This window comes from Penicillium soppii, assembly GCF_028829465.1.
Source record: "Penicillium soppii strain IBT 18220 chromosome Unknown utg000007l, whole genome shotgun sequence".
Taxonomy (NCBI): Eukaryota; Fungi; Ascomycota; class Eurotiomycetes; order Eurotiales; family Aspergillaceae; genus Penicillium; species Penicillium soppii.
The window spans coordinates 1,270,943-1,293,103 of NW_026643237.1; the positions used below are offsets into that span (position 1 = coordinate 1,270,943).

At 49.4% G+C, this 22,161-nt stretch overlaps 12 protein-coding genes across 12 annotated transcripts; 5 read left to right on the forward strand and 7 right to left on the reverse strand.

Annotated features, from left to right (window-relative positions):
• Positions 1-958: 958 nt before the first annotated feature.
• On the forward strand, positions 959-1,426 carry N7529_009739 (uncharacterized protein; the record flags this gene model as incomplete). The annotated part of the gene is made up of 1 exon (XM_057245266.1): positions 959-1,426. The coding sequence occupies one exon, from the start codon at positions 959-961 to the stop codon at positions 1,424-1,426; it is 468 nt and encodes a 155-aa protein (XP_057093529.1).
• A 131-nt stretch (positions 1,427-1,557) lies between these two features.
• N7529_009740 (uncharacterized protein) lies at positions 1,558-3,171 on the reverse strand (the record flags this gene model as incomplete). The annotated part of the gene is made up of 3 exons (XM_057245267.1): positions 1,558-2,060; positions 2,125-2,921; positions 2,978-3,171. The coding sequence occupies 3 exons, from the start codon at positions 3,169-3,171 to the stop codon at positions 1,558-1,560; spliced, it is 1,494 nt and encodes a 497-aa protein (XP_057093530.1).
• A 557-nt stretch (positions 3,172-3,728) lies between these two features.
• N7529_009741 (rhomboid protease PCP1) lies at positions 3,729-5,632 on the reverse strand (the record flags this gene model as incomplete). The annotated part of the gene is made up of 5 exons (XM_057245268.1): positions 3,729-3,999; positions 4,058-4,232; positions 4,291-4,624; positions 4,692-4,795; positions 4,843-5,632. 5 exons carry the CDS (start codon positions 5,630-5,632, stop codon positions 3,729-3,731), a joined length of 1,674 nt encoding a protein of 557 aa, XP_057093531.1.
• A 389-nt stretch (positions 5,633-6,021) lies between these two features.
• N7529_009742 (uncharacterized protein) lies at positions 6,022-6,462 on the forward strand (the record flags this gene model as incomplete). Its single annotated transcript, XM_057245269.1, has 1 exon — positions 6,022-6,462. The coding sequence occupies one exon, from the start codon at positions 6,022-6,024 to the stop codon at positions 6,460-6,462; it is 441 nt and encodes a 146-aa protein (XP_057093532.1).
• Positions 6,463-7,216: 754 nt separating this feature from the next.
• N7529_009743 (Mob1/phocein family protein) lies at positions 7,217-8,509 on the reverse strand (the record flags this gene model as incomplete). Its single annotated transcript, XM_057245270.1, has 4 exons — positions 7,217-7,733; positions 7,784-7,898; positions 7,964-8,232; positions 8,487-8,509. 4 exons carry the CDS (start codon positions 8,507-8,509, stop codon positions 7,217-7,219), a joined length of 924 nt encoding a protein of 307 aa, XP_057093533.1.
• A 332-nt stretch (positions 8,510-8,841) lies between these two features.
• N7529_009744 (Paf1-complex subunit LEO1) lies at positions 8,842-10,264 on the forward strand (the record flags this gene model as incomplete). Its single annotated transcript, XM_057245271.1, has 3 exons — positions 8,842-9,017; positions 9,069-9,202; positions 9,249-10,264. 3 exons carry the CDS (start codon positions 8,842-8,844, stop codon positions 10,262-10,264), a joined length of 1,326 nt encoding a protein of 441 aa, XP_057093534.1.
• Positions 10,265-10,676: 412 nt separating this feature from the next.
• Positions 10,677-12,019, reverse strand: N7529_009745 (Zn(II)2Cys6 transcription factor rglT; the record flags this gene model as incomplete). The annotated part of the gene is made up of 2 exons (XM_057245272.1): positions 10,677-11,869; positions 11,929-12,019. The coding sequence occupies 2 exons, from the start codon at positions 12,017-12,019 to the stop codon at positions 10,677-10,679; spliced, it is 1,284 nt and encodes a 427-aa protein (XP_057093535.1).
• A 188-nt stretch (positions 12,020-12,207) lies between these two features.
• On the forward strand, positions 12,208-14,511 carry erb1 (ribosome biogenesis protein ERB1; the record flags this gene model as incomplete). Its single annotated transcript, XM_057245273.1, has 1 exon — positions 12,208-14,511. The coding sequence occupies one exon, from the start codon at positions 12,208-12,210 to the stop codon at positions 14,509-14,511; it is 2,304 nt and encodes a 767-aa protein (XP_057093536.1).
• A 300-nt stretch (positions 14,512-14,811) lies between these two features.
• N7529_009747 (putative AAA family ATPase/60S ribosome export protein Rix7) lies at positions 14,812-17,105 on the reverse strand (the record flags this gene model as incomplete). Its single annotated transcript, XM_057245274.1, has 3 exons — positions 14,812-16,698; positions 16,761-17,000; positions 17,052-17,105. The coding sequence occupies 3 exons, from the start codon at positions 17,103-17,105 to the stop codon at positions 14,812-14,814; spliced, it is 2,181 nt and encodes a 726-aa protein (XP_057093537.1).
• A 199-nt stretch (positions 17,106-17,304) lies between these two features.
• On the forward strand, positions 17,305-18,179 carry N7529_009748 (ESCRT-III subunit protein VPS20; the record flags this gene model as incomplete). Its single annotated transcript, XM_057245275.1, has 3 exons — positions 17,305-17,348; positions 17,517-17,880; positions 17,949-18,179. 3 exons carry the CDS (start codon positions 17,305-17,307, stop codon positions 18,177-18,179), a joined length of 639 nt encoding a protein of 212 aa, XP_057093538.1.
• Positions 18,180-18,572: 393 nt separating this feature from the next.
• On the reverse strand, positions 18,573-19,474 carry N7529_009749 (PITH domain-containing protein; the record flags this gene model as incomplete). Its single annotated transcript, XM_057245276.1, has 3 exons — positions 18,573-18,990; positions 19,167-19,278; positions 19,342-19,474. 3 exons carry the CDS (start codon positions 19,472-19,474, stop codon positions 18,573-18,575), a joined length of 663 nt encoding a protein of 220 aa, XP_057093539.1.
• Positions 19,475-19,926: 452 nt separating this feature from the next.
• On the reverse strand, positions 19,927-22,050 carry N7529_009750 (putative ATP dependent RNA helicase; the record flags this gene model as incomplete). The annotated part of the gene is made up of 3 exons (XM_057245277.1): positions 19,927-20,058; positions 20,117-21,772; positions 21,826-22,050. 3 exons carry the CDS (start codon positions 22,048-22,050, stop codon positions 19,927-19,929), a joined length of 2,013 nt encoding a protein of 670 aa, XP_057093540.1.
• Positions 22,051-22,161: the final 111 nt, after the last annotated feature.

The following is a 22,161-nucleotide window of genomic DNA, read 5'->3' on the forward strand; positions in this document are numbered from 1 at the left end:
ATATGACTACCGCAGATCAAATAACTAACTAGAGTAGAACCGATCTCATTGTCTATCCAGCAATGCCAGACTATTCTAAATTTTCCGGCCAGAACCATCATTTTGAAGCTTGGGGCAATCGCATCTGCCCATCTCCCCATGCAATACCAACTGTCGGACCTGATAGATCGAAGATATGAATGCACTCGCATGGGAATTATAACATTCGCTCAACGGGCTTATCCAAGCTTTTAGACATGAGGGCTCGCGCACTACGATGACCTACCTCCCGGCCACTCTCTTTGTCGATACTTAGCCTATACTTTTACAGAGATTCCATTTCAGTATTCCACTGCTCTGCAAGTCACGCCTGCTCTTTCTCTATCAGAGGCATGCCAAGTGAGTATAGAGTGGGATAAGTGCCTTTTCAATTTTCTCCGGTAGTCTAAAGTAGTTTTGAAAGGTGAAGGGTGAAGGGTCCAATTGGGGAAAGGTATTTACGCTCAAGGAATCAGACAACCGGATTTCTAGGATAAGTGGGAGTTCTTCAAACCCAAGCAGCTTTAGTCCCTTTACTGAAAGGTTTTCCCTCATTCTGTGGCGGGCTTCCTCTTGTATCTCCATTGTAACTTTGACACGAGGGTGGAATTACGTTGACTCAAAGCAGATTGAACATGTCTCTTTGTTGAACTATACTTAGAACTATGGATATTTACTCCAGGGAGGACAAGGTCATTAAAGGGATAAACTCTGACATTTAAAGGTGATTGTTCCTTTTGTTCCCTTTGTTCCTAAAGCATTGAAAAGAAGTATCATCTCGATTCTGCTATATAAACCCTCGAGTCTCTCGAGTCTATGCCCAGTTTGATCTACCAAAGCACCTCTAATCCAAACCAACCAGCGAAATCAAATTTCCAGCAAGACTCGAGCCTCCACAAAAAGAGCTAAGCTCCCCCAAATCCCCTAACCAATCGTCAAAATGTCTGATGAAAATTCATATAGGTATCAACCAAGTGTTTTCATTGGCGCTAACAAACGCCGGATCGCAGATCCCCACCATTACTTCGGCAAACATTGCTGGGTCACTGTGAAACTCCCAGAAGGAATGTCTTACCAATCCCACACTGACAGCGAGGTCATGAGCTACGTGTATATGAGGATCCAGAATGGACAAGTCTTTTTCGACGGCGAACCACAGCACAGCAGGGGGAAGAAAAGTATCTCGCTCCCAATTCGATGGGATGAGCCCTACCCACAGGATGAGGACGTACTCCTACTTGAGGCTAAAAAGCTTGCTGCGTGGTGGCTCCATCACGTTCGTAAAACCACAGTGACCCTAGACCAGCGTATGATTTTCGAAACAGCCTTTCCTTTCGAAGTGCCTGCATTGTCTATGGTGGATGTTCCTGTTTCTTGGGAGAGGCCGTTTAATGCCCCGTGGTACTAGGTACATGAAGACTGTAAGTATGTGTTGCCTCGTTATTCTCTATTAGATGAAGTCTGTTTTCTTTTATAAGTTTCAATCGAATTTGGTCCTGTAAGGTTAAACTCCGTAGAGATATGATAAGGTATTTAATCTTAATACAAAGTACTTGCAGTATACCGTGAGCGCTGTCTCCACTGTGCACCATAACGCACAACCAGTACAGGAATGAGAGCAAAAATGATGTCCAGAATCCCAAAGACAGAAAATCCCCCACCGTAGCCAAGCCTGTCAGTTAACCGTGCCATTGAAAGCGGCAAGAACGCACCAGCTAAGCATCTAATTGATATGAGGCCAGCCATTGCAGATGCCGAATAATGACCGCAGGCATCCACAATGTACGCGGTCAACGGCGAGGTTGCCAGCATTATTGAAGTGCGAAGCCATATCATTGTAAATAATAGAATAGGCAAGGGTAACCTGTACTCGGCACACCATCCATACAACATCACTGCAGGGGGGAGTGTGAGGGCTCCGATGATGCTCAACGGTAGACGGTACTCGGGTAGACCAATCCCATTATTGAGGGCGCGAAGCTTGACATATATCTTATCGAGGAAGACTTTTGAAATAATGAAACTGATCACTGTGCCAAGGCCTTGAGGTAACTAGATTAGCTGGGAGACGGACAGATATAGAGTGAATACTCGCGGCAGACTCACCATTTGCTATGAAAGCCAGCCCTGTTGCAGTTGGGGACAATCCATATATTTTCTCCAGGATATCCGGAAGGGTCGTAGACACGATGTAGAAGTGAGCGAATATGAAGGAGCCAAATAACAAGAGGGCCCCTAACACACTCGAATCATAAAGAACCATTATGGGACGCATAATGGAATCTCGCAAGCCGTTCAACTCTAGCTTGGCGCGTGTATTTTTCTCGGAGTTGTTGATCGAGCTCCCTTTCTTAGACTGTAGCACCATTGCCTTCTGCTTGAGAATCTGGACTTTGTATGTTTCTCGAAAAAAGAGGAAGAAAAAGAGCTGGCAAATACTTGCCATGGCAAAACTGATCCATATAATAGTGCGCCAACCTAGACTTTGCACGATAACACCACTAAAGACAGGACCCACGGTGCCGCCGATGAGTGGAATAAACATTATCAGACTAACGGCAGTGCCCCTTTGCTCGGGTATGAACATATCCCCAACAATGGCAGGGTTCAACACATTTGAAGCAACCGAGATGCCCATCAGTGCACGGGAAACAATGAGTAGTTCTGTGCTCGGCGATAAAGCCGCGAATAAAATGGTCATTAGGAACATCGTGTTCATCGTCAAGTAGAGGCGGTAACGCCCGAACATTTCAGAAAGTGGTGCGATGAAGAAGGGGCCAATTGCCTCGCCAAGCTCCCATATTGTTACAAGCATCACAGCGGCAGACTTTGCCTCGACGCCGCCGTTGAGATCCTCAATTATGTGGCCTGCTATTGGGACTATCGAGATGCAAGTGAATGTGCTAAATAGAACATTAGCTTGAGTTGGAAATTTTGCTTGGCTTGAAATGCCACATACATGGTGAAGCCCATAAAAGATAACAAGGCCACAATACCGCATTTGAAGGAGTATGGCCAGTCAAGTGGATTTTCCGAGTCCCCATTTCGTTCGAAGTCAATCTCGTTGCAGGAGTATTCGAAACTACTGCGATAGTCACTTTCAGATTCGCGTAACAAGGGATTTGCCTCTTCTATATGCGGAGAATCAGGCATTACACCGGTAAATAGCTTGTTGGAATGAGTTTTGGTTGATGAGGAGATTAACAGAAGAAAGGTCGTTAATAGGCCCAAATTTTCTGGTCGTCATTTAAAAATGATCGTCTGGAGATCATACTGCCTCTAGATTGCGATGACCTCTGGCATGCAAGGGATGTGGGCTTTATGAATTGGCTTCGTGTATTGAAGCGGCCCGCACCAGCCATCTCCCTAAAATCGGGCCTTCAAAGTCAACAGGAAAGCATCATCTGGAGGATACAACCATGTATAACTCTTTTCAGAATAATATCATGATTGAAAAAGTGCTGGTTTAGGAGGCTGCGTTTTCACCAGGATTGGACTCGAACAATAAACCATGCTACTCAAATGCGGGGATAATACGGATGCAGATGGTGGTGAATTGTTGATTGCGCTTGTCTTTGACCCCTCGGTCTGCATCCGAATGAGTGACAATCTGCAAAATGTGAATATGATAAGTGGAATGAATAGGTAGGCTTTACCATAACGCCGGTATAATACATAAAAGCCAACATGATAAGATATCAATTACGAGACTAGAACCACTTTGATTCCCTCGCCTTCTTCTCGCGCTCTCTTTTCTTCTGTGCGAGTATATACCCACACCCAGCACCAGTGACATACCCACCTAGATGGGCAGCATGGTCCATTTTAGTAAGTCGGGAAAGTGGCCAAACGCGGAAGAGGCGTGCTGGGGCTAGTAAGCTAAAGACCTCAGTTGCGACCAGACAGGCGAGGAAGAACCCGCCATGGGTCCAAATCTTGTCGCGGAGCTCTTGGGGGAGGATCCACAATGTGATTTTGTCGCTACGTGTTATTAGTTAGGAGTTATAAGGGGTAAAGAGTGAGTAGGATGAGAACATACTCGAAATGGGACATGCACCATGCGGCGACGATACCGCTAGTTGCGGCGCTGGCACCTAGGGATGTCGTTCCCAGGGCTCCGAGGAGGACGCTCCGTGTCAGTGAAAATATGGAACCCATCGCTCCGGATGCAAAGTAGATCGCGAGGAAGTTTCCACGGCCGATTTCATCATGCACTGTCCGAGATGTTAGTGACGATTGATTTTTGGCTACTCGTTACAGCCGTTTGCTTACCTCTAGTTCCCATGATAGCCAATACCATCATGTTAGTTCCGAGATGTCTCCATGTTTGATGACTGAATGTGCTTCCAAGCATTCCAAGTGAACTGGGATAGAAAGGAACAATGACAAAGTAGCGGTTGAGAAGTCTCCACGAGGGAGGGACGTATTTCCATAGCAGAGTGACAGCCAAGTTGGCACCAATTATCGCACCCACGGTTGCCACCGCAGGAGGGACATCAGGCATGAATCGGTCTTTTCTCGCGGGGAATTCATATCTCTGGGAGAAAACATAGCAAAGACCCAAAACCGCAATGGTAAACAAGATCGGGGCGAGTAGACGTTGGGACTGCCAGTAGAAACAAAGTCAATGATCACATTTCCACGCAAATTCTCCCGAAATGGGCAAATCTCACTGTAGTAATGTTAATAGACTCAGGAGTCTCATGAGTACCAGCAATGTGATGTTTCTGAACCCAAGCAAGATACGGCCGCTCAATAGGATCCGCGCGAGGACGAGCTTAAAAGGTCAGTACGATCAAGCGAATAAGTTTCTAGAAACCATACCCTCAGTAAGCGCGTTTTCCTGATACTGCTGCAAGGAAGTATCCTGATTAATTTGACGTTTCAAGCGTTCCGCCTCCTCTTTCTCGCCATCAAGCCATTCCTGACGTTTCCGCTCCTGCTCGGCCAACAAGCGCTTCTCATTCTGCTCACGGGCTTCTTTCAGAACACTCTTGCCGTAAGGAGAACCCTCCTCGCCGAGCTCGGCATCATAGGAACCACTCTGGGGTTTGTATAAGCCGAGCCTTTCAGCCCGACGTACAAGCTTCTCTTCCTCGGCGCGGTCTTCGCGCTCAATCCGAGCGAGAATTGCAGCATCTTCATCAACGTGATATTTGTTCCGAAGCCAGTCCATGGCCGCATCGATTTGCTGCTGGCTAACGGCTCGGACGATATCGCTCGGTAATTCCGCATCCAGGGTACCAGTTAGGCGGTGGCTGTGTAGCGTGTTCAAGATGCGATTGCCGAGCTTTGTGTTGACACCGGAGGACCCGAATATGGTTTTGATTTCGGCATCGGGGACGCGGGGAAGGACTTCCGCTGTCGGGTTGGATCTTGATTTGGCGGTCGTGCGCTTAAAGCGGCGGGAGACGGAGGCGGAGATTGGGGAGCAAGACGATTGAGATGGTAATTTGGATACGGGGCGAGGGTTCAAGAGAAGTCCGAATGAGCGCGTGGTGCTGTACATGCGCCATGGATTAATGCGGAGATCGTGAATTGCAGGGCGGAATGTTAGCACGGCGCGGAGGCCTAGGCATGGAGCCCGCCATGCGACCCAGACCGCATTATTCATATCCTGGGATTGGACACCTCGATGAGTTGAGTGTGTCTTGTTCTATCGTGATCGATTTGGTCGTTGGGGAACTTTTTAGATCAATGGGCCCACGGCTGTAGAGTTGTTCCGAGCCCGTGATTGTTGAAGCAGTTGACAGCTATACTTACATGTATGTATCTAGGAGCTATTTATTCTTTCTTTTATAGCATTAATATCATAGACATTTCTCGAGCATATCAAATCTACTGTTTTCCGAAAAATGTGTTATAAACATCTAATGCAAGTAGAAGCCCTCCAGGTCTGTAGTATATACAGCCCCACGTGATGATAAGCCAATAGCTCCGCATTTCGTCCGATCAAACTCACCTTGAGATTGTATCTCAACTACTTTCTACAGCATAAACAAAATGTCAACCGAGTCACTTCCCATCACTCCAGGAGCCTTCGCAGAAGCCATTAAAGAACTTCCTCTGGCAGTCCTCTACAGCAAAGTCTCAGAGCTCACAAACTCCATCGCCCACCTGGACCGCTCAAATTCCGAGCTCCGTGCATACTTGGCTGAAAGCAACGACTCCGAAGAAGAGAAGAAAGAGATTCAAGAGTACGTTTCTGAAAATGATGGCGTTGCCGTTTCTATGAAAGAGCGCATTGGACTGTTGAAGACCGAGGTTGAGAATCGGGGCCAGCCATGGATTGAGCTTGAGGAGTTGAAGAGGGTGGAAGATGAGGATGCGGCTGAAGCTGCGGCACCAAATGGGGATGGGAGTGCGGCTACTGGAGCTACTGGGGCCACTGAAGCTACCAATGGAGGCCAAGATGGAGAAAGCGAGGAGGGAGTCTATCTGTGATCGACCCGGTTACTTTTGCAAAGCGGGCTTCTGATCCTTTCCGTGAATTAACTGGTCGGTGATGCCAAATGAATATCCGAAAAGCATAAACGACAATCTGTGGTACTTGGCCACCAAGTACTATTACTTTACATTGCACAGATTCCCTCGGTTTGTGTGGGTCGATGATCGACGAGTGTCGATTGGTAATGTCTCACGGCATACTCCATTTCAGAGCTATGACGGCCGAGAAACAATCAAGTCGACAAAGTGAACACCAGAACTGAAGCTCACATATGCTGCGCTAGCGCACGAAGCATTGAGGCTATACCGAAAGTTTTACTACAAGACACAGTTTATCTTTTCAGGCCATTTCAAACCCTTCTGATAGCTTTGGTTTCTTATTCGAAGTGGCTGATTATGTGGAAAAACAAACCAGATATGACCTCAATGAATATAAACTCAAGAAACTCGACATATGCCATGAATCATAATCAGATCAGCTGAAATTGTATTGCGTTATGATAAAGACAGGCAACGATGACCAGCTGATGCTGAATAAGGATATGCAAGATCATCAAGTAGAAATATTCAAAGCGCATGCTAAATGCTCAATCAAAGCCTTGGCTCTCTATCGTATCGCAAATTCCCCTATTTTCTTGGCGGAGAGCAGAATACGAACGTAGTAAGACAGCGCAGCCCAACGCCAGTTTAGAGGACATGTCATGGTCGTCAATGGGTCATGTTAAAATAATCTGCTCCAGACCCGTGGAGTTTATTGGGCGGTTTGCTGAGCCCAGTGACCGCCATTAAGCGCCTCCGGGGGAACCCGCTGCTGCTTAATGAACAACTCGATCAAGGGCTGCATGGGCTCCATCTCCTTGTCGGACACAAGTCCATAGTACTTGGAGACCGTCACGAAATGCACGAAACACATGTTCAGGATGTCGTGCTTGTTGATGTGCCAGAAGGGGTTAAGCCAGTGGGCATGGTACAGATGGGCGTAGCAGCGGAACATCTGCTTCATGATTCCTTGGCAATCCTTGTAGAAAGTCTGGGGGAAGCCGCTGGACTTGCCGATCCAATCGTCTGGGTTGGTTGGGTCTGAGGGGGTTGTTGAAGCGCCATTGGCTTCTTTAATAGAGGAGGTCTCGGGGGTGCCGTTGACTTTTTCGGTAGGGAACATGACAGGGTCGTGTATTTTACTGACGATCCATTTTTCAACGCGGTTGATGAACTTGGGTGCGGAGATTTTGGCAGCGCGGCCGTCGACGAGCCAGGTGTAAGTCAACCTTCGGGTTTGTTAGTTCGTTTCTTAAATTACCCCGCCATTTCCACATACCGCCCAGCAGACATCGTCGGACAAGTGTTTTCATTGCAAATAGTAAGGCCGGTCACGCTGTTGGTCTCCTGGATAACCTGGAGCATGCCGTGGAGTAGGCGATATTGTTCAACGACTAAGTAGAAACAACCGAGTCAGTATTCCGGTACCAAGATAAGCTCCCATTTAACTTTAGCTTACTTTGGTGAGCTAACCATTCGCCCAGCTCCACATTCTTCGGACAGGCACAGAGGGTCAAGAAGTTGCCCCTCACATTCAGGGGGGCATACTTCTCCTGGAAGAAGTACTTCGGTCCCTCGGGGTCATTGGCTTGGCTTTCAACTCCCAAGCTGCTGGAGATCGAGGGTGAATTCGACATATTGGACTGATGTTGGGGAGCAGAAGACTGTGCTGGGCTTTTAGGGGGATTGTTTCCTTTGTTGTTTCCTCCCCTACCAAATCCTTGGCGACTAGATTCAAGATAAAGTTAGCGGAGATCGTGGCGAGGGGTTGTGGTAGCTAAGCTGTAGCTAAATGAAGAGATCAAAGGAGAAAGAGTAGATGAGACAATAGAAAGCAGGTTATTTGCAAATATTAGACTTCGGGGAATGGAATGCTGCTTTGTGATTGTGGCGCCGGTCTTCGTGCAGTATGAGGGGGGTTGAGATGGGAAGGAGATATTGAAATAGCGGGATTACAACAGCTCACAGCGCACAGTACTTACACACTCTGAAAAAAGGTGGCCATGTTGGAATTGAGCAACAAATGTTTTAATATAAAGAAAAAAACAATGAAGTTGAACGATACGGTGAGATGGTCTCAAGGATTCCCTTTTGGTCTGGCCATGTCAACTAGTCCAATTTGGGCTCGGAACCCGGGGTAACCTTATTGCCGGATCGTAGCGCGAATAATGAGAAGCTCCAATTGACAATGGCCCGAAATCACTTGTTCATATTCAACTGGTTCATTTTATATACCATTGATTCCACCTTTTTCTCTCTCTCTCTTTTGATCTTTTCTTGATCCTTGCTCACATTTACCCATCTCCCCGCATCAGCAGCAAACCCCATAAACAAACTATGTCCTCCGACGAGGAGGGCGCTCGGCGCCCCGGCCGTATAGGCAATGAGAGTCCTGCGCCTAGCGATAATGCCAATGATTCAGGTGCCAACGACATCGGTGCAGACATCATGGACGAAGACGACAATGATGACCTTTTCGGATCAGACGGAGAAGGCGGCCTCGACGACATCGAGTATGCAAACTACACCAATGCGACAAGTTCGGGATACTGACAGATTGCCAGACCTAGTCGCAACTTAGATGATGAGCAACTTGACTCGGGCGATGATGAAAACCGCTATGATCGACGGGATGATCGTATGGAGGATGTTACTCAAGAGCAACTAGAAGTCAATGTTGTCGATCACGACCTTGCGCGTGCGCCAGTGCCATTGACTAATGATGGGGAGGCATGCAATTTTAGTTCTCCAAGCTCTTGAGCGCCGGTCTAATGTTTTGCAGATTTACACAATGCGTGTGCCCGATTTCCTCTCAATTGAAGCAGAAGAGTTCAACCCCGAAACTTACGTTCCACCTCCATACAACGTTGCCTCAACGTCTCTCTGTTGGCGCAAAGACCCCGCGGACGACTCCCAGCTGCAGTCGAACGCCCGCTTCATTAAATGGGATGATGGATCCATCACTCTCCAGCTCGCATCTCAGCCCCTCGAGCAATATCGCATCGCCTCCAAACCTCTTGCACCTCTCACCCGCTCCGGCGAATACGATCACAAGCTCGACTCTCACGTTTACCTCGCTGCTGGCCTGGAAACTTCCCAGGTCTTCCGACTGACCTCACATGTAACCCACGGCCTGACCGTACTCCCAACCACTCTGGAAACCGATGACGCCGTTGCCCGACTGCAAGAGCAACTCGCTGCTGCCGCCCGCGGTAGCAAGCAGACCGCAGCTGGTACTGCGCCCATTTATGATCAGAAGGAGGACCCCGAGCTGGCTGCCAGGCGTGCCGAGGTCATGGAGAAAGAAGCCATCAAGGCCGAGCGTCGTCGCCAGCAGCTTGCTGATCGTGAGGCGGACCGTGGTCGTCGCCAAGGTGCTTCTCGCACTGGACCTACTGGCCTGAGCGTTGGTGGGCTTGAAGATGGTGGTCTACACACAACTCGTCCTCGCGCCAAGCCCCGTCGCCAGAACCGCCGTGGTGAGATCTTCACTGATGATGAAGAGGAATACAACCGTGGTGGTCCCCGTAACAGGGAAGACGAGTACGATGAAGACGATGGATTTTTGGTTGGTAGTGATGAAGATGTTGAAGAGGGTGAAGATGACGAGGAAGAGCTTGAAGATGAAGATATGGATGCTGAGGGTGAAGATGATGAGGAGGTTGCACCGAAGGCCCGAAGCAAGCCAGAGCTCAAGGCTGGCACACCTCCCGCTCGCAAGAAGAATCGCTACGTTGTGGACGATGAAGATGATGAGTGATCTGGTGGGTCATCACATCTAATATTTCTTTTCTTTTTACAGCTTTCTTGATACATATCCACATGGTCCGGCGTCATCTACATGGACAGGCATTTGAAGGACACTGGGCTCCTTCAGTTTAAATCGCTGCTTGTACTAACAAAAATAATGAAATAGTCAACGACACAAATTATTACTTTCGTACACGATTTGTAGACTGTGTTGATAGGATGTCAATGGTATATGATATTGAATATTCATTAATATACATGTGTGTATATATGTATATGTGTCTTTTTTTGAAGGCTTAAAGATCAGACAAGAGATGAAATGTGGTATACGCAAAAACCCCAGAAAATCAAACCCAGGCTTTGAACAGGAAAAGCAACCGCATAAGACTGTTCGCCGATTATATCCGCCAATCGAGGCCCATTTAATGGGCTTTGACCGGCTCAACTCCTTCGGGGTAATCAGAAATGTCAAAATTGAACTTTGCAATGACAGCCTTCGCACTCCCAGCAATGCGCAGGCAAAGATAATCTTTCTCCTGGCCATCTTCTTCATTCTGCGACGATTCCGAGGGCGATGGAGTCAGCGGGTTACATTGCGTCTGCAACGGGTGTTGTCCAGGTTGATGCCAGCGGCGTTGCCGCTCCTCGAGTCCTCTAATTATGGAAAGCAGATCCACTCTCTCAGCGCAAACACCCGCAGCACCTGGCTCCATGGGGCCGCCGATGACAGCACGGCGAACGGTTTGTCGCAGCCAGCTTGCCCAGGCTTGTGCTGGGTCAGCGCTTTGGAGAACCTTGGTCACGTATTCTGCTGGCGCGGACTGCATGCCTAGTTCGACAGGATCGGTTTTCCAGACGCGTAGCCAATTGTCCGTGGCTACTGTTAGTAGGGTTCCCACGAATGTGATGTTTTGCATGCCGGTTGCAAATGTTTTGGGACAGACTTCGCAGCGAATCACGTCTTGGACGGTGCGGGCCGCGAGATATAAGGAGCAGAGAGTGTGAGAATTGACTGGGAAGGAGGCTATTGAGGTCATGTGGCTGAGGCATAGGTAGAGATAGGAGAGACAGGGACACCTGTTTACCACAGAGTCGGAGGAAATTGAGTTGGAGGGTGAGAGTGGGAAGGATCCCATGGCGGGGAAAGTTGTAGGAATTGGGAATGGCATTGGCAAGGCGGTGGCTTCGGAGACGGTTGAATAATCAGGCCATGGGCTTGATGATGCGGGGACAGGTAAGTTTGGTTGCGTTAGACGATCTGTCCGCCAGCTTTTATTGTGGTCTTCATAGCCTAATAGATCTGGCGCGGGTTGTGGTTGTGGCGAGTTCACGTTCAACCCCCGCGGCCAGAAGAATGAGGGACAGAGATGATCAGAGTCTGGGAATTGCGCTGCCCCAGGACCTATGTCCATCGAAGACTGCTGTGAGTCCTCTGGACTGGGCCATATTTCGGCCCCGGAATGGGCTTGGATGTCGAGCCCCTCATCCTCTGTCCTTGTTCGCTTCTTGGGGGGGCGGCCCATTTGCTTTTGTATGGAGTAGTTGCAAGAGAGTGCTTGCTTGATGCATCGAGAGCAGCCAGTCATTTCTCCGGAGCATTTAAGTTTGCGTTTCCCTATTTGACAGCAAAGATGGTCAGTGAATGTAGGGTTGCACTGGCGTTGTGAGACTTACTACACTCGTCGCATGCTGCGTGTCGTTTTACCGAAGGACCAGAGTCAGACGGAAGAGGTATATCTCCCCCAAACCCCGGATCAAGTGACATTTCTTCACAATTACTTTATAAAATCCAAATCAACAAAAACCTGCTGCGCAGGGCAAATCTGAAGATTGGCGCTTAAGTCATAGATAGGCCCGATAAGATTGCGGTCATGTGGGCGGTGAGCGCGGCCCTGCGAAAAAAAATTCCCATGAACTCCAACAGCAACAGAACAACATCTGCTAAACGCCATCATGAACCCCAAGGCGGCTTCCAAGAAGCGCAAGGCTGTCACTCGCGACGTGGAGGAGGAAGCTGGTGTTTTCTCCGGTGACGAGCTCAGCAAAGGCAACATCGATGGAGCTTTGTCCGACAACGCCAATGATCTTTCGGAGAGCGAAGACGACAGCGACTCGGAAGTTGAACTGGTCGACGAGTTCAGTGATGAGGAAGATGACGAAGAAGAATTGGACAGTGACGAGATTCCCTCTGACACAGAGGACGTCAAGCCGGCTGCTGGTGAGCGCAACTTCCGCGTTGTGAAGGACGCCAACGGAAACGAGCGCTACCTTTGGGACGAAATTCACCCCGATGACAACTCCGAAATTTCCGAGGCCGATGCGACTGCCAACACCATTGGCGATATCCCGCTCAAGTTCTACGACGAATATCCCCACATTGGTTACGACATCAATGGAAAGAAGATTATGCGTCCCGCCAAGGGCGAGGCCTTGGATGCACTTCTCGATAGTATTGAGATCCCCAAGGGCTGGACCGGTCTCACCGACCCTAAGACCGGCAAGCCTCTGCAGCTCAGCCAGGATGAATTGGAGTTGCTGCGCAAGGTGCAGATGAACGAGGTCCCCTCCGAGGGCTACGACCCATACGAGCCTTTGGTGGAATGGTTCACCAGCCAGACGGAGATCATGCCGTTGAGCGCTGCCCCCGAGCCTAAGCGTCGCTTCGTGCCATCCAAGCATGAGCAGAAGCGTGTGATGAAGCTTGTCAAGGCTATTCGCGAGGGCCGCATTCTTCCCTACAAGGCCCCCGAGGACAAGGAGGAGCAAGATGAAGAGCTTATTAACTACGACCTGTGGGCTGACGAAGTTGAGCGACCTGACCACGTTATGCACATTCCGGCACCCAAGCTCCCACCTCCCGGTTACGAGGAGAGTTATCACCCGCCTGCCGAGTACCTGCCCGATAACAAGGAGCGCAAAGAATGGGAGCAGATGGACCCCGAGGATCGCGAGAAGGACTTCCTACCTCACGACTTTGGCTCTCTCCGCAGAGTCCCCGGATATGAAAACTTTGTCCAGGAGAAGTTCGAGCGTTGCTTGGATCTCTACCTTGCTCCGCGTGTGCGTCGTAGCAAGCTGAACATTGACCCTGAATCCCTTCTCCCCAAGCTCCCCAGCCCTGAAGAACTGAAGCCCTTCCCCACTGCCTGCGCCACAGTATTCCGTGGACACAAGGGCCGTGTGCGCTCTGTTAACGTTGACCCAACTGGAGTCTGGTTGGCCACCGGTGGTGATGACGGTACGGTCCGCGTCTGGGAGCTTCTCACGGGTCGCCAGTTGTGGAGCGTGAAACTGAGCGACGACGAAGCCATCAACGTCGTCCGCTGGCGTCCAGGTAAGGATGCCGTCGTCCTTGCCGCCGCCGCCGGAGACGACATCTTCCTCGCCGTGCCCCCCATCGTCGATCCCGAAATCGAGAAGGTCAGCTTGGACCTCATCGACGCCGGCTGGGGTTTCGCCGCTTCCAGACCTGCCCCCAGTGCCTCCGAGGAAGGCAAGAAGAATACTCCCCCAACCTGGATCCGACCCTCGTCCGCTCACCAGGACGCCGGCGTGTGCGCCGTCATTCCTCTCCGCTACGTCCCCAAGACCATCTCCTGGCACCGTCGCGGCGACTACTTTGTCACAGTCTGCTCCGGCGCCTCGACACCGGCTTCAGTCGCAATTTCCATCCACACAGTCAGCAAGCACCTGACACAATTCCCCTTCCGCCGTCGTCTCAAGGGTGGTGGTCCCCCGCAGACCGCGCACTTCCACCCCTCGAAGCCAATCCTCTTCGTTGCGAACCAGCGCTCCATCCGCGCCTACGATCTCTCCCGCCAGCTGCTCGTCAAGATTCTCCAGCCGGGAGCTCGCTGGATCTCCTCCTTCGATATTCACCCGACATCATCCAGTGCTTCGGGTGGCGACAACATCATCATCGGCTCATACGATCGTCGTCTGCTCTGGCACGATCTCGACCTCTCCCAGCGTCCCTACAAGACTCTCCGTTACCACAAGAAGGCTATCCGTGCCGTCAAGTTCCACCCCAGTGGTCGCTACCCGCTCTTCGCGGATGCTTCGGACGATGGTTCACTGCAGATCTTCCATGGAAGTGTTACGGGTGATATGCTCAGTAATGCTACCATTGTCCCGCTGAAGGTTCTCAAGGGCCACAAGATCACTGGCGAGCTGGGTGTTTTGGATATTGATTGGCATCCCCGTGAGGCGTGGGCTGTCAGTGCTGGTGCCGATGGAACGTGTCGCTTGTGGATGTAATCTTGAGATGTTGCATGATTGACATTTGGGCGTTTTCTTTAATCCTTGTGTGCATAATTTTCCTTTTGTATAGTCTTACAAAAAAGTTGTTTTTAACCTATACATCATGTATTACGTCTTGAACATTTATTAGACTGGATCTAGTACATGCCACTAGTATACATGATACCTATGTAGGTAATACACTCGAAGTGTTCCGGGGGACAAAATCCATATTGAAAGCATTGATCTAAATTTTGTGCTAGTAAATGTCCGAGGTATCTATATCTATCTCACCCATCAAAGCGAAATATGCATATATCAAATCACACCACCGCTCCAATCCCTCCTTAACTTCTCATACTTTTTCAAATCTGTAACACTAGGCCGAATAAACGACTTAGCATTGACAAAGTCCTCAAACTTAATCGTATCTTTCCGCTTGATAGCAGAGTATCCAGCCCTTCGCAACAAACTGCCCAAATCGGCACCACTGAATCCCTCACAATCCTCCGCAAGTGTGCGCAGCTCATCAGAGAACTCAATAGCCAAGTTCCGCACAAGAGTTTGCAAGATGTCGACGCGTTCCGTCGGCGAAGGCAAGTTGACAAAGAGTAATGTCTCCAGACGACCGGGACGCAGCATGGCCGGATCAATAATGTCAGGTCTATTCGTGGCAGCAATGACGTAAATTCCTTGTCGGGCACTGCCTAGGCCGTCTAGCTCGGTGAGCAATGTGTTGACGACGCGAGCGGACGCTTCAGAAAGTGTATCATCACGACGGGGGACCAGAGCGTCCAACTCGTCGAAAAAGATAACACAGGGGATGGACGAGCGCGCACGCATGAAGACCTGTCGAACAGCGCGCTCGGACTCTCCGACAAATTTGTTGAGGAGTTCTGGACCCTTGACGCTGATGAAGTTCGCGCGGGACTCGTTCGCGACTGCCTTGGCCAGAAGCGTTTTACCGCAACCCGGTGGTCCCCAGAGGAGAACACCCGTCGGTGCGGTGATACCGACGTTTGCGTAGATATCTGGGTTCTTGATTGGTTCGACGATGGCAGTGACGAGTTCCTCACGAATTCCGCCCAGAGCACCGATATCAGACCAGGTAGTGTCGGGGATTGTGGCGAAGCCTTCGCGTTTGGAGGAAGGTTGGATTTTGGGGAGGGCAGTAAAGAAATCTGCGTTTGAGACAAGGACGACTTCTGATTCTTCGCCGATGGGTGTTTCCTTGGCGTGGTTGATTAGGCGGCGGAGCTCGCGGACTCGAGGGCTGATAACGTCCTCGCTTTCGACATCCATTTCCATTTCCATTTCTTCGCCGCTGTTGGACTTAAGAATTTCGAGGTATCTTTTGATGGCTGCCGCACCGGCCGTTGAGACGAGGTCGTTCAAATCGGCGCCGACGAAGCCAGGGGTGCGCTTGGCGAGGGTCTTGAGATCGATGTCATCTGCCATACGCATTTTACGGGTGAGGGCTCGTAGAATCTGCTCTCTGACCGGCTCTGAGGGCACGGTCATGTTGATCTCCTTGTCGAAACGTCCACCGCGGCGCAGGGCGGCATCGAGACTATCGGGGCGGTTGGTGGCCGCTAGTACGATGACGGGCTTTCCATCTGTCTTTTCGAGGGCGATCTCGTCCATACAGGTCAGGAGCTGGGCAACGATTCGCTTCTCCATCTCTCGCTGTGCACTCTCGCGCTTGGGCGTAATCGCATCAATCTCATCAATGAAAATCAGACAGGGGGCGAGACGCTTGGCTTCTTCAAAGTACTCGCGCAGGGCTTTCTCGGATTCACCAGACATTCCTGATACCACCGAAGGTGCAGAGATTGAGATGAAAGGCACGCCCAGCTCCGCGGCGAAAGCGTTCGCAATGAGCGTCTTACCGCAACCCGGCGGACCGTGTAGCAGAACTCCGCGCGGCGGCTGCACATTGGATGAAAGGTAGACCTGTGGCCGGGTCATAGGCAGGATGACCAAGTCTCCAAGTTCTTGCACCACATCGTCCAGACCACCCAAATCGGCGAGACTGACATGTGTTGGCGGGGATCGATCCGCGGGCTCGGCCTTGCGACGCTTGGAGGCAGATTCTCCACCGTCTCTTCTTCTCTTCGAGGCAGTCGGTGCGGCAGCGGGTTCGGGCTTTTTGGCTTTGGGTGTTGCCCATGAGCCTACAAGGCTTTGGTTCATTCCATTGGGCTCCTGTAATAGTTCCAGTCAGCAGCTGTATCCCAATACCAGCCAATATTTCCCCATGCGCATACCGCAGCGGGGGGTTCCTCGAGACCCTCGAAATCCCCCTCCACAGAATCCTCATCGTCGTCACCAATATCAGCCTTGACCACTTCCAATACTCGCTCCAGGCTGTCTTCGATTAATCTCTTTGGTTTCCGGTTCAAACTCGAGTTTGATTTTTTGATTATTTCGTAGATAGATTGGACCGATAGACGGATGCGCTCATTGTCACCTTGGTCGTCAATGATCTTGCGCACGATTTGGTAGACCTGTTGAGAGTGTTAGCAAGAGAAAGTCCAAGAAAATTTTGCAAGTCATACTTCACGGTCCAAGCCCTGACTGAGGGTTGGCCTGCCTCCTTTCCTAGCAGGCATGATTAATGTGGATTGCAATTTCTCTTTCTCTCGTTGCGATAACAAAAATTGTCCCCCGAAATTTCGGAGATGCATTGAAAGATCGGATGTAAATTACAAGGTAATTACAACATAATTACAAAACGTCATCTCAAGCGGAGTCAACTGCGGACAACTCCAGGACTCTCCATTTCTCCAATCTTTACTTCTCTTCAGCATCATGGGGAACGCGAGCAGTTCACCGAAGATCTCGTCCCAGGATAGGTAAGTGGTCAACATCAGATATTGCTACTAGCAAATACGATGTCCTTCAATTCATGTTATCTCATTACATATTTGATCACACGAGACCCCCTCATCCCCACTTAGCCCAAATAGCCATATTCAAACACACGATCCGATCCCCGCTAACAAGCTCTACCGTAATAATAGGGCGATTCTCGACCTCAAAAACCAGCGCGACAAACTCCACCAATATCAACGCCGAATTACCGTCCTAACAGACCGCGAAACCGAAATCGCAAAGGAATGCCTAGCCCGCAATGATCGGCGGCGTGCCCTTCTCGCCCTCCGACGCAAGAAATACCAAGAATCCCTACTTGCCAAGACAGACGGTCAACTTGCGCAGCTAGAGGCTTTGACCGGGCAAGTGGAGTTCGCGCTTGTGCAGAAGGACGTGCTGTATGGTTTACAGCAAGGAACGCAGGTGCTGCAGACTATCAATAGGGAGATGGGTGGTATTGAGAATGTTGAGAGGTTAATGGGCGATTCCGAGGATGCGAGGGCGTATCAGGAGGTATGGACTTCTGTTCATATAATATCCCATCTAGGGATGGACTGTGTCAGATTGCTAACGTTATATAGGAGGTGAGTCAGATGTTGGCTGGCCATCTGACAAACCAGGATGAGGATGAAGTCGAAGATGAATTGGAGGCTTTGCGGCTTGAGGCTGCTGGGCCGCAAGCCCTACCTGATCCAGTTGTTTTGCCTAGTCCGCCCACCGCGAGGCCTGCTGAGCGGGTCGAAGAGTCGGAGCCGACTCGGGAGAGGGCTGCTAGGGCTCGAACTGAAACGAGGACAGCTTTGCCTGCGTGATGGATGTACAGATTGTCAAGCATTGCATTACATTCAGAGCATTTTGTGGCGTTGGTTTTGGATTGTTTTGCCTACATCGCTGGTAGATTTCATGCTTATATTCATGGTGTTGGCGCTTGGTTTTGTTTTAGTTGTTGTTGCTTGCTCTTGGTACTCACGAGAGCCTTATAGATTCTATGACAACGTTGACTATCAAGATGTTTATGAATGATAACCGTACGGAACAAACCTCCCATTCATTCCGATGTACTTCGATCAGCCTGTAAACAAATGCAAGTATAATAAACAAGGTGGTATTGTCATAACTCATGAAAAGACTGTCCAACCAGCCCAAAAAAAAACAATCGTATTTCTTGGTCTCTTACCCAAATTAAAGACCCAGTCTACCACCAATTACTGCCCAGGTAAAACACTCCCAACACCACTCACACCGGGAATAGAAACATGATCCTGGGGATTCGCAGCAGCCTCATAGAGGAAGTTGACCGGCTCCCTGGTCAACTTCATAAACTGCCCCTTGAACCCCACATATCCAACCTTGGTAACGTCCTCCTCGCCATCACTCCAATTGTCCTCAAAGAACAAAGTGACAGAAGTAGTAGCGTTCCAACGGGCACGGTTGAGCGGTAATTCGAATACGTCCTCGCCAGGCACGGGCTGCGGAACCTCGATTGTTTGTGTTGGGTGTAACTCTGATGCGGTGGAGAAATCTAAGTCATCGCGATTCTTAAATAGTTTCACAGTCTTTGGGGCAGAAATTGTGGGTGCTGTGTAGAGGAGGACGGAGTGGATGTTTGCTTGACCGCTGAAGCTTTGCGGGAGTTAGTTTTGGGTTTGCGATGACGATGAGGGGTAGTGGGGTTTGTTTGGATTTTGGGATAACTATGTATATACATCTGTATGCCAGTATCTCTGCGCGAATGAGAGGAATATCATGGCTGGACAAATATATATAATGCTTATGCATGGAGAGAAGAAAAAACTCACGGAACGGTCATGAGTAGCTGCTCGTCGGCATCGCTTTCAAGTTCGGGCTTGTCGTTCAGTCGCTCTGCCCAGGTCTTCTGTACGATGGCTGCGCCCGCCTTAGGAGTAGTTTCTATCATGTCAAAAGTCAATGTCTGCCTTGCCTAGTTTATAGTCGACCACGGCACAGACTTACCATTGAGGGTGGTGATCTTATCAAAGTCGATTTGGGAGTAGAGGAGGGATTGGATGGCGGGAGTGATGTCGTTAGAGTGATCATGATCTTCACCATGACAGCCGCCACTATGATGGTGGTGATGCCCTGACATTTTGGGTGATATTCAAGAAATAAGTTGGAGAAAAGATCGGATGAATCTGTAAGTTGAAGATAAAGATATCTCCGCTCCCGTGACGTCGTTTGGCTATAGAATTTAGTTGAACTTAGCTGACTCTAGCTGAATCTATCAAACATATTGATTCGAAAACAATCCATGGTTTTCTTTAATTAAGTTAATATTATTGGTACAAAAGATTTATTCTCTCCATTATTTGATGGAGGTTACATTTTGTGATTGCGTGCTGGAATCAATAGATATATGTATACATGAAGAGCATGGAGCATTTATACTTAACAACAATAGGTTCATTCGAAAGAGGCCGTTGAAAGGTATATAGAATTTGTGACAATGCTATTTTGGGTGGTGAGAACAGAAAAATAAAATCAACTGTCTAACTTCTTCTAACTCCTGGGTATTATTTTTCACAAAGCGGCAAAGAAGAACTATCTGATCTGGTAATACTGGGGGGCATATTCAAGCAGATAACCCTTCTCGATCTTTGTAACGTCGCGAATATAAGTTTTTTCACCTGTTTGCATAATCTCATGAAAGATGACCCAATCAGCTTTCCGGTTCTAGAATGGAGTCAGTAAACCAAGCAAACATCATTCACAACTGCTCCAGGAAACTTACAAACATCAACGAGCTAGGATGAGCATGCAAAGTCAATCCCCCGCTCACAGTTCTAAAAGTTCCATCCGGCTGCATCTTCGCCGCATGAGCGAAGTAACCCGTCGTAAGACAGCGCCGAATCTGCTCGGGACGATTACTCAAGTCGACAGCACCGTGCGATGAAAGCGTTTCATCGACCTGAACACCAAATCGTTCCAAGTACCGTTTCAGTTGCCCGCGAATGCTCACTGCCCGTTGCAAGGCTTTGTAATTTAGGAGGTTGTCTCGACACCATTTGGGGTCTTTTTTGCCTTTTGTAACGAAGGCTTGATACACGTTTAGGTAGGTGAGATGGTCGCCTTCTTCGACGGCGAACTTGCGGCGATTACTTTCCGCTGATCTTTTGTCGCCTGCGTGTTGCACCCAGACTGTTCCTTGGAGATTTACCATGGCGGCTATGGTAAGGATTTCGCTTAAACAGCCGAAGGATGGGGCTGCCAGAACCACCTTGGCCATCATGGGATCGAGGGCAATCTCCGCCATGCGCATACCAAGCGGTTTTGTGAGTTTGGCATAATCATCGACTGCACCGAGTGATGAAAGAAGTTCCAGAGCTCGGATAATAAGTTCTGCGGGCGGAGATGTCAAGAAATCGAAGCGGACAATGTTGTCAATTCCCAGAGCTTTGAGTTGCATGATGATGGGTGCTAGATTCGATCGTTGAATTTCAGGAACAGTGGCTTCCGGCAGCCGTTCATATTCCTGCTGAGTGTACAGACGGAAGCACTTGCCCGGCTTGGTTCTTCCAGCCCGACCAGCTCGCTGGGTTGCTGATGCTTTTGAAATTGGTACCGCTGTCAATGTATCGATGCCAGTAGTGGGGTTATATGCTCGGAGCTTTGCAAAACCACAATCGATCACATATACAATCCCGTCTATTGTGACCGAGGCTTCAGCAATGTTGGTGGAGACGATGACCTTGCGCGTATTTTCTGGAGTTTTCCCAAAGACGTACATCTGCTGCTCCGTGGTGAGTCCAGCAAAAAGCGGCAGCGTAAGAAGTGACGGAGCCTTAGGGTGAAGGGTTGCGGCTCTTTCGGATATGAATTGAATCGCAGTGTCGATTTCTTCGCGGCCGGTCAGAAATAGAAGAATGTCGCCTTCTGCTTCTTGTGTATGGATGTCGAAAACTGTCTTGACTGCTCTTTCAATGTAGTCTTCTGCTGGTGACTCAAGGAACAGCATGTCGACAGGATACATGCGGCCTTCCAGACTGATGATTCGTCCAACGCTTCCGCCCAAGTCCGCTGGGTCTGCTTCAGGATTATATTCCTCGCCAGCGAAGAAGCGGAGAAAGTCCTCTGCTTGGAGCGTGGCACTGCTAACAATAATCCGCAATCCAGGCCGCTTCTTACAAATCTTTTTCAAGATTCCAAGGAGGATGTCGGTACTCAAAGATCTTTCATGTGCTTCGTCAACCATGATCACAGAGTAGCGTGAGAGCAAAGGGTCAACCAATGCTTCTCTGAGCAGCATGCCATCCGTTAAGAATTTGATTTTTGTTGCAGGAGACGTTAAATCTTCGAATCGAATCGAATAACCGACCTCTTCACCGACTTTGCAACGCATCTCTTCTGCTACTCGGGTTGCAACCGTCGTGGCGGCCACCCTCCTGGGCTGAAATACGTCAATGATTGTTTGTTTTGAAGAAAGCAGCGGTCAGTGCTTACCTGTGTGACAGCGATGGTTTTCCCGTCCTCGCACCATCCTGCCTGCTCAAGGTATTGTGGCAGCTGAGTAGTTTTTCCACTACCTGTTTGGCCCACCACGATAGTGACTGGAAAATTCTCGACCAAGTAAAGCAGACTTTTCCTGTGCCGTGCAATAGGTAGCAAAGCAGGCGGTTTGTACAAGTCTGGGATGAAAGAAGTGGAAAGTTCCTGTTCTGAAGCCATTTTGGACCAAGTTTGGCACAATCGAACGGGTTAATCAAAGCCCAATATTAGATGAAGCTGACTCAGGCCATTCTGGAAATTCAAAATAGAATTTGAAGATTTGAAGATTTG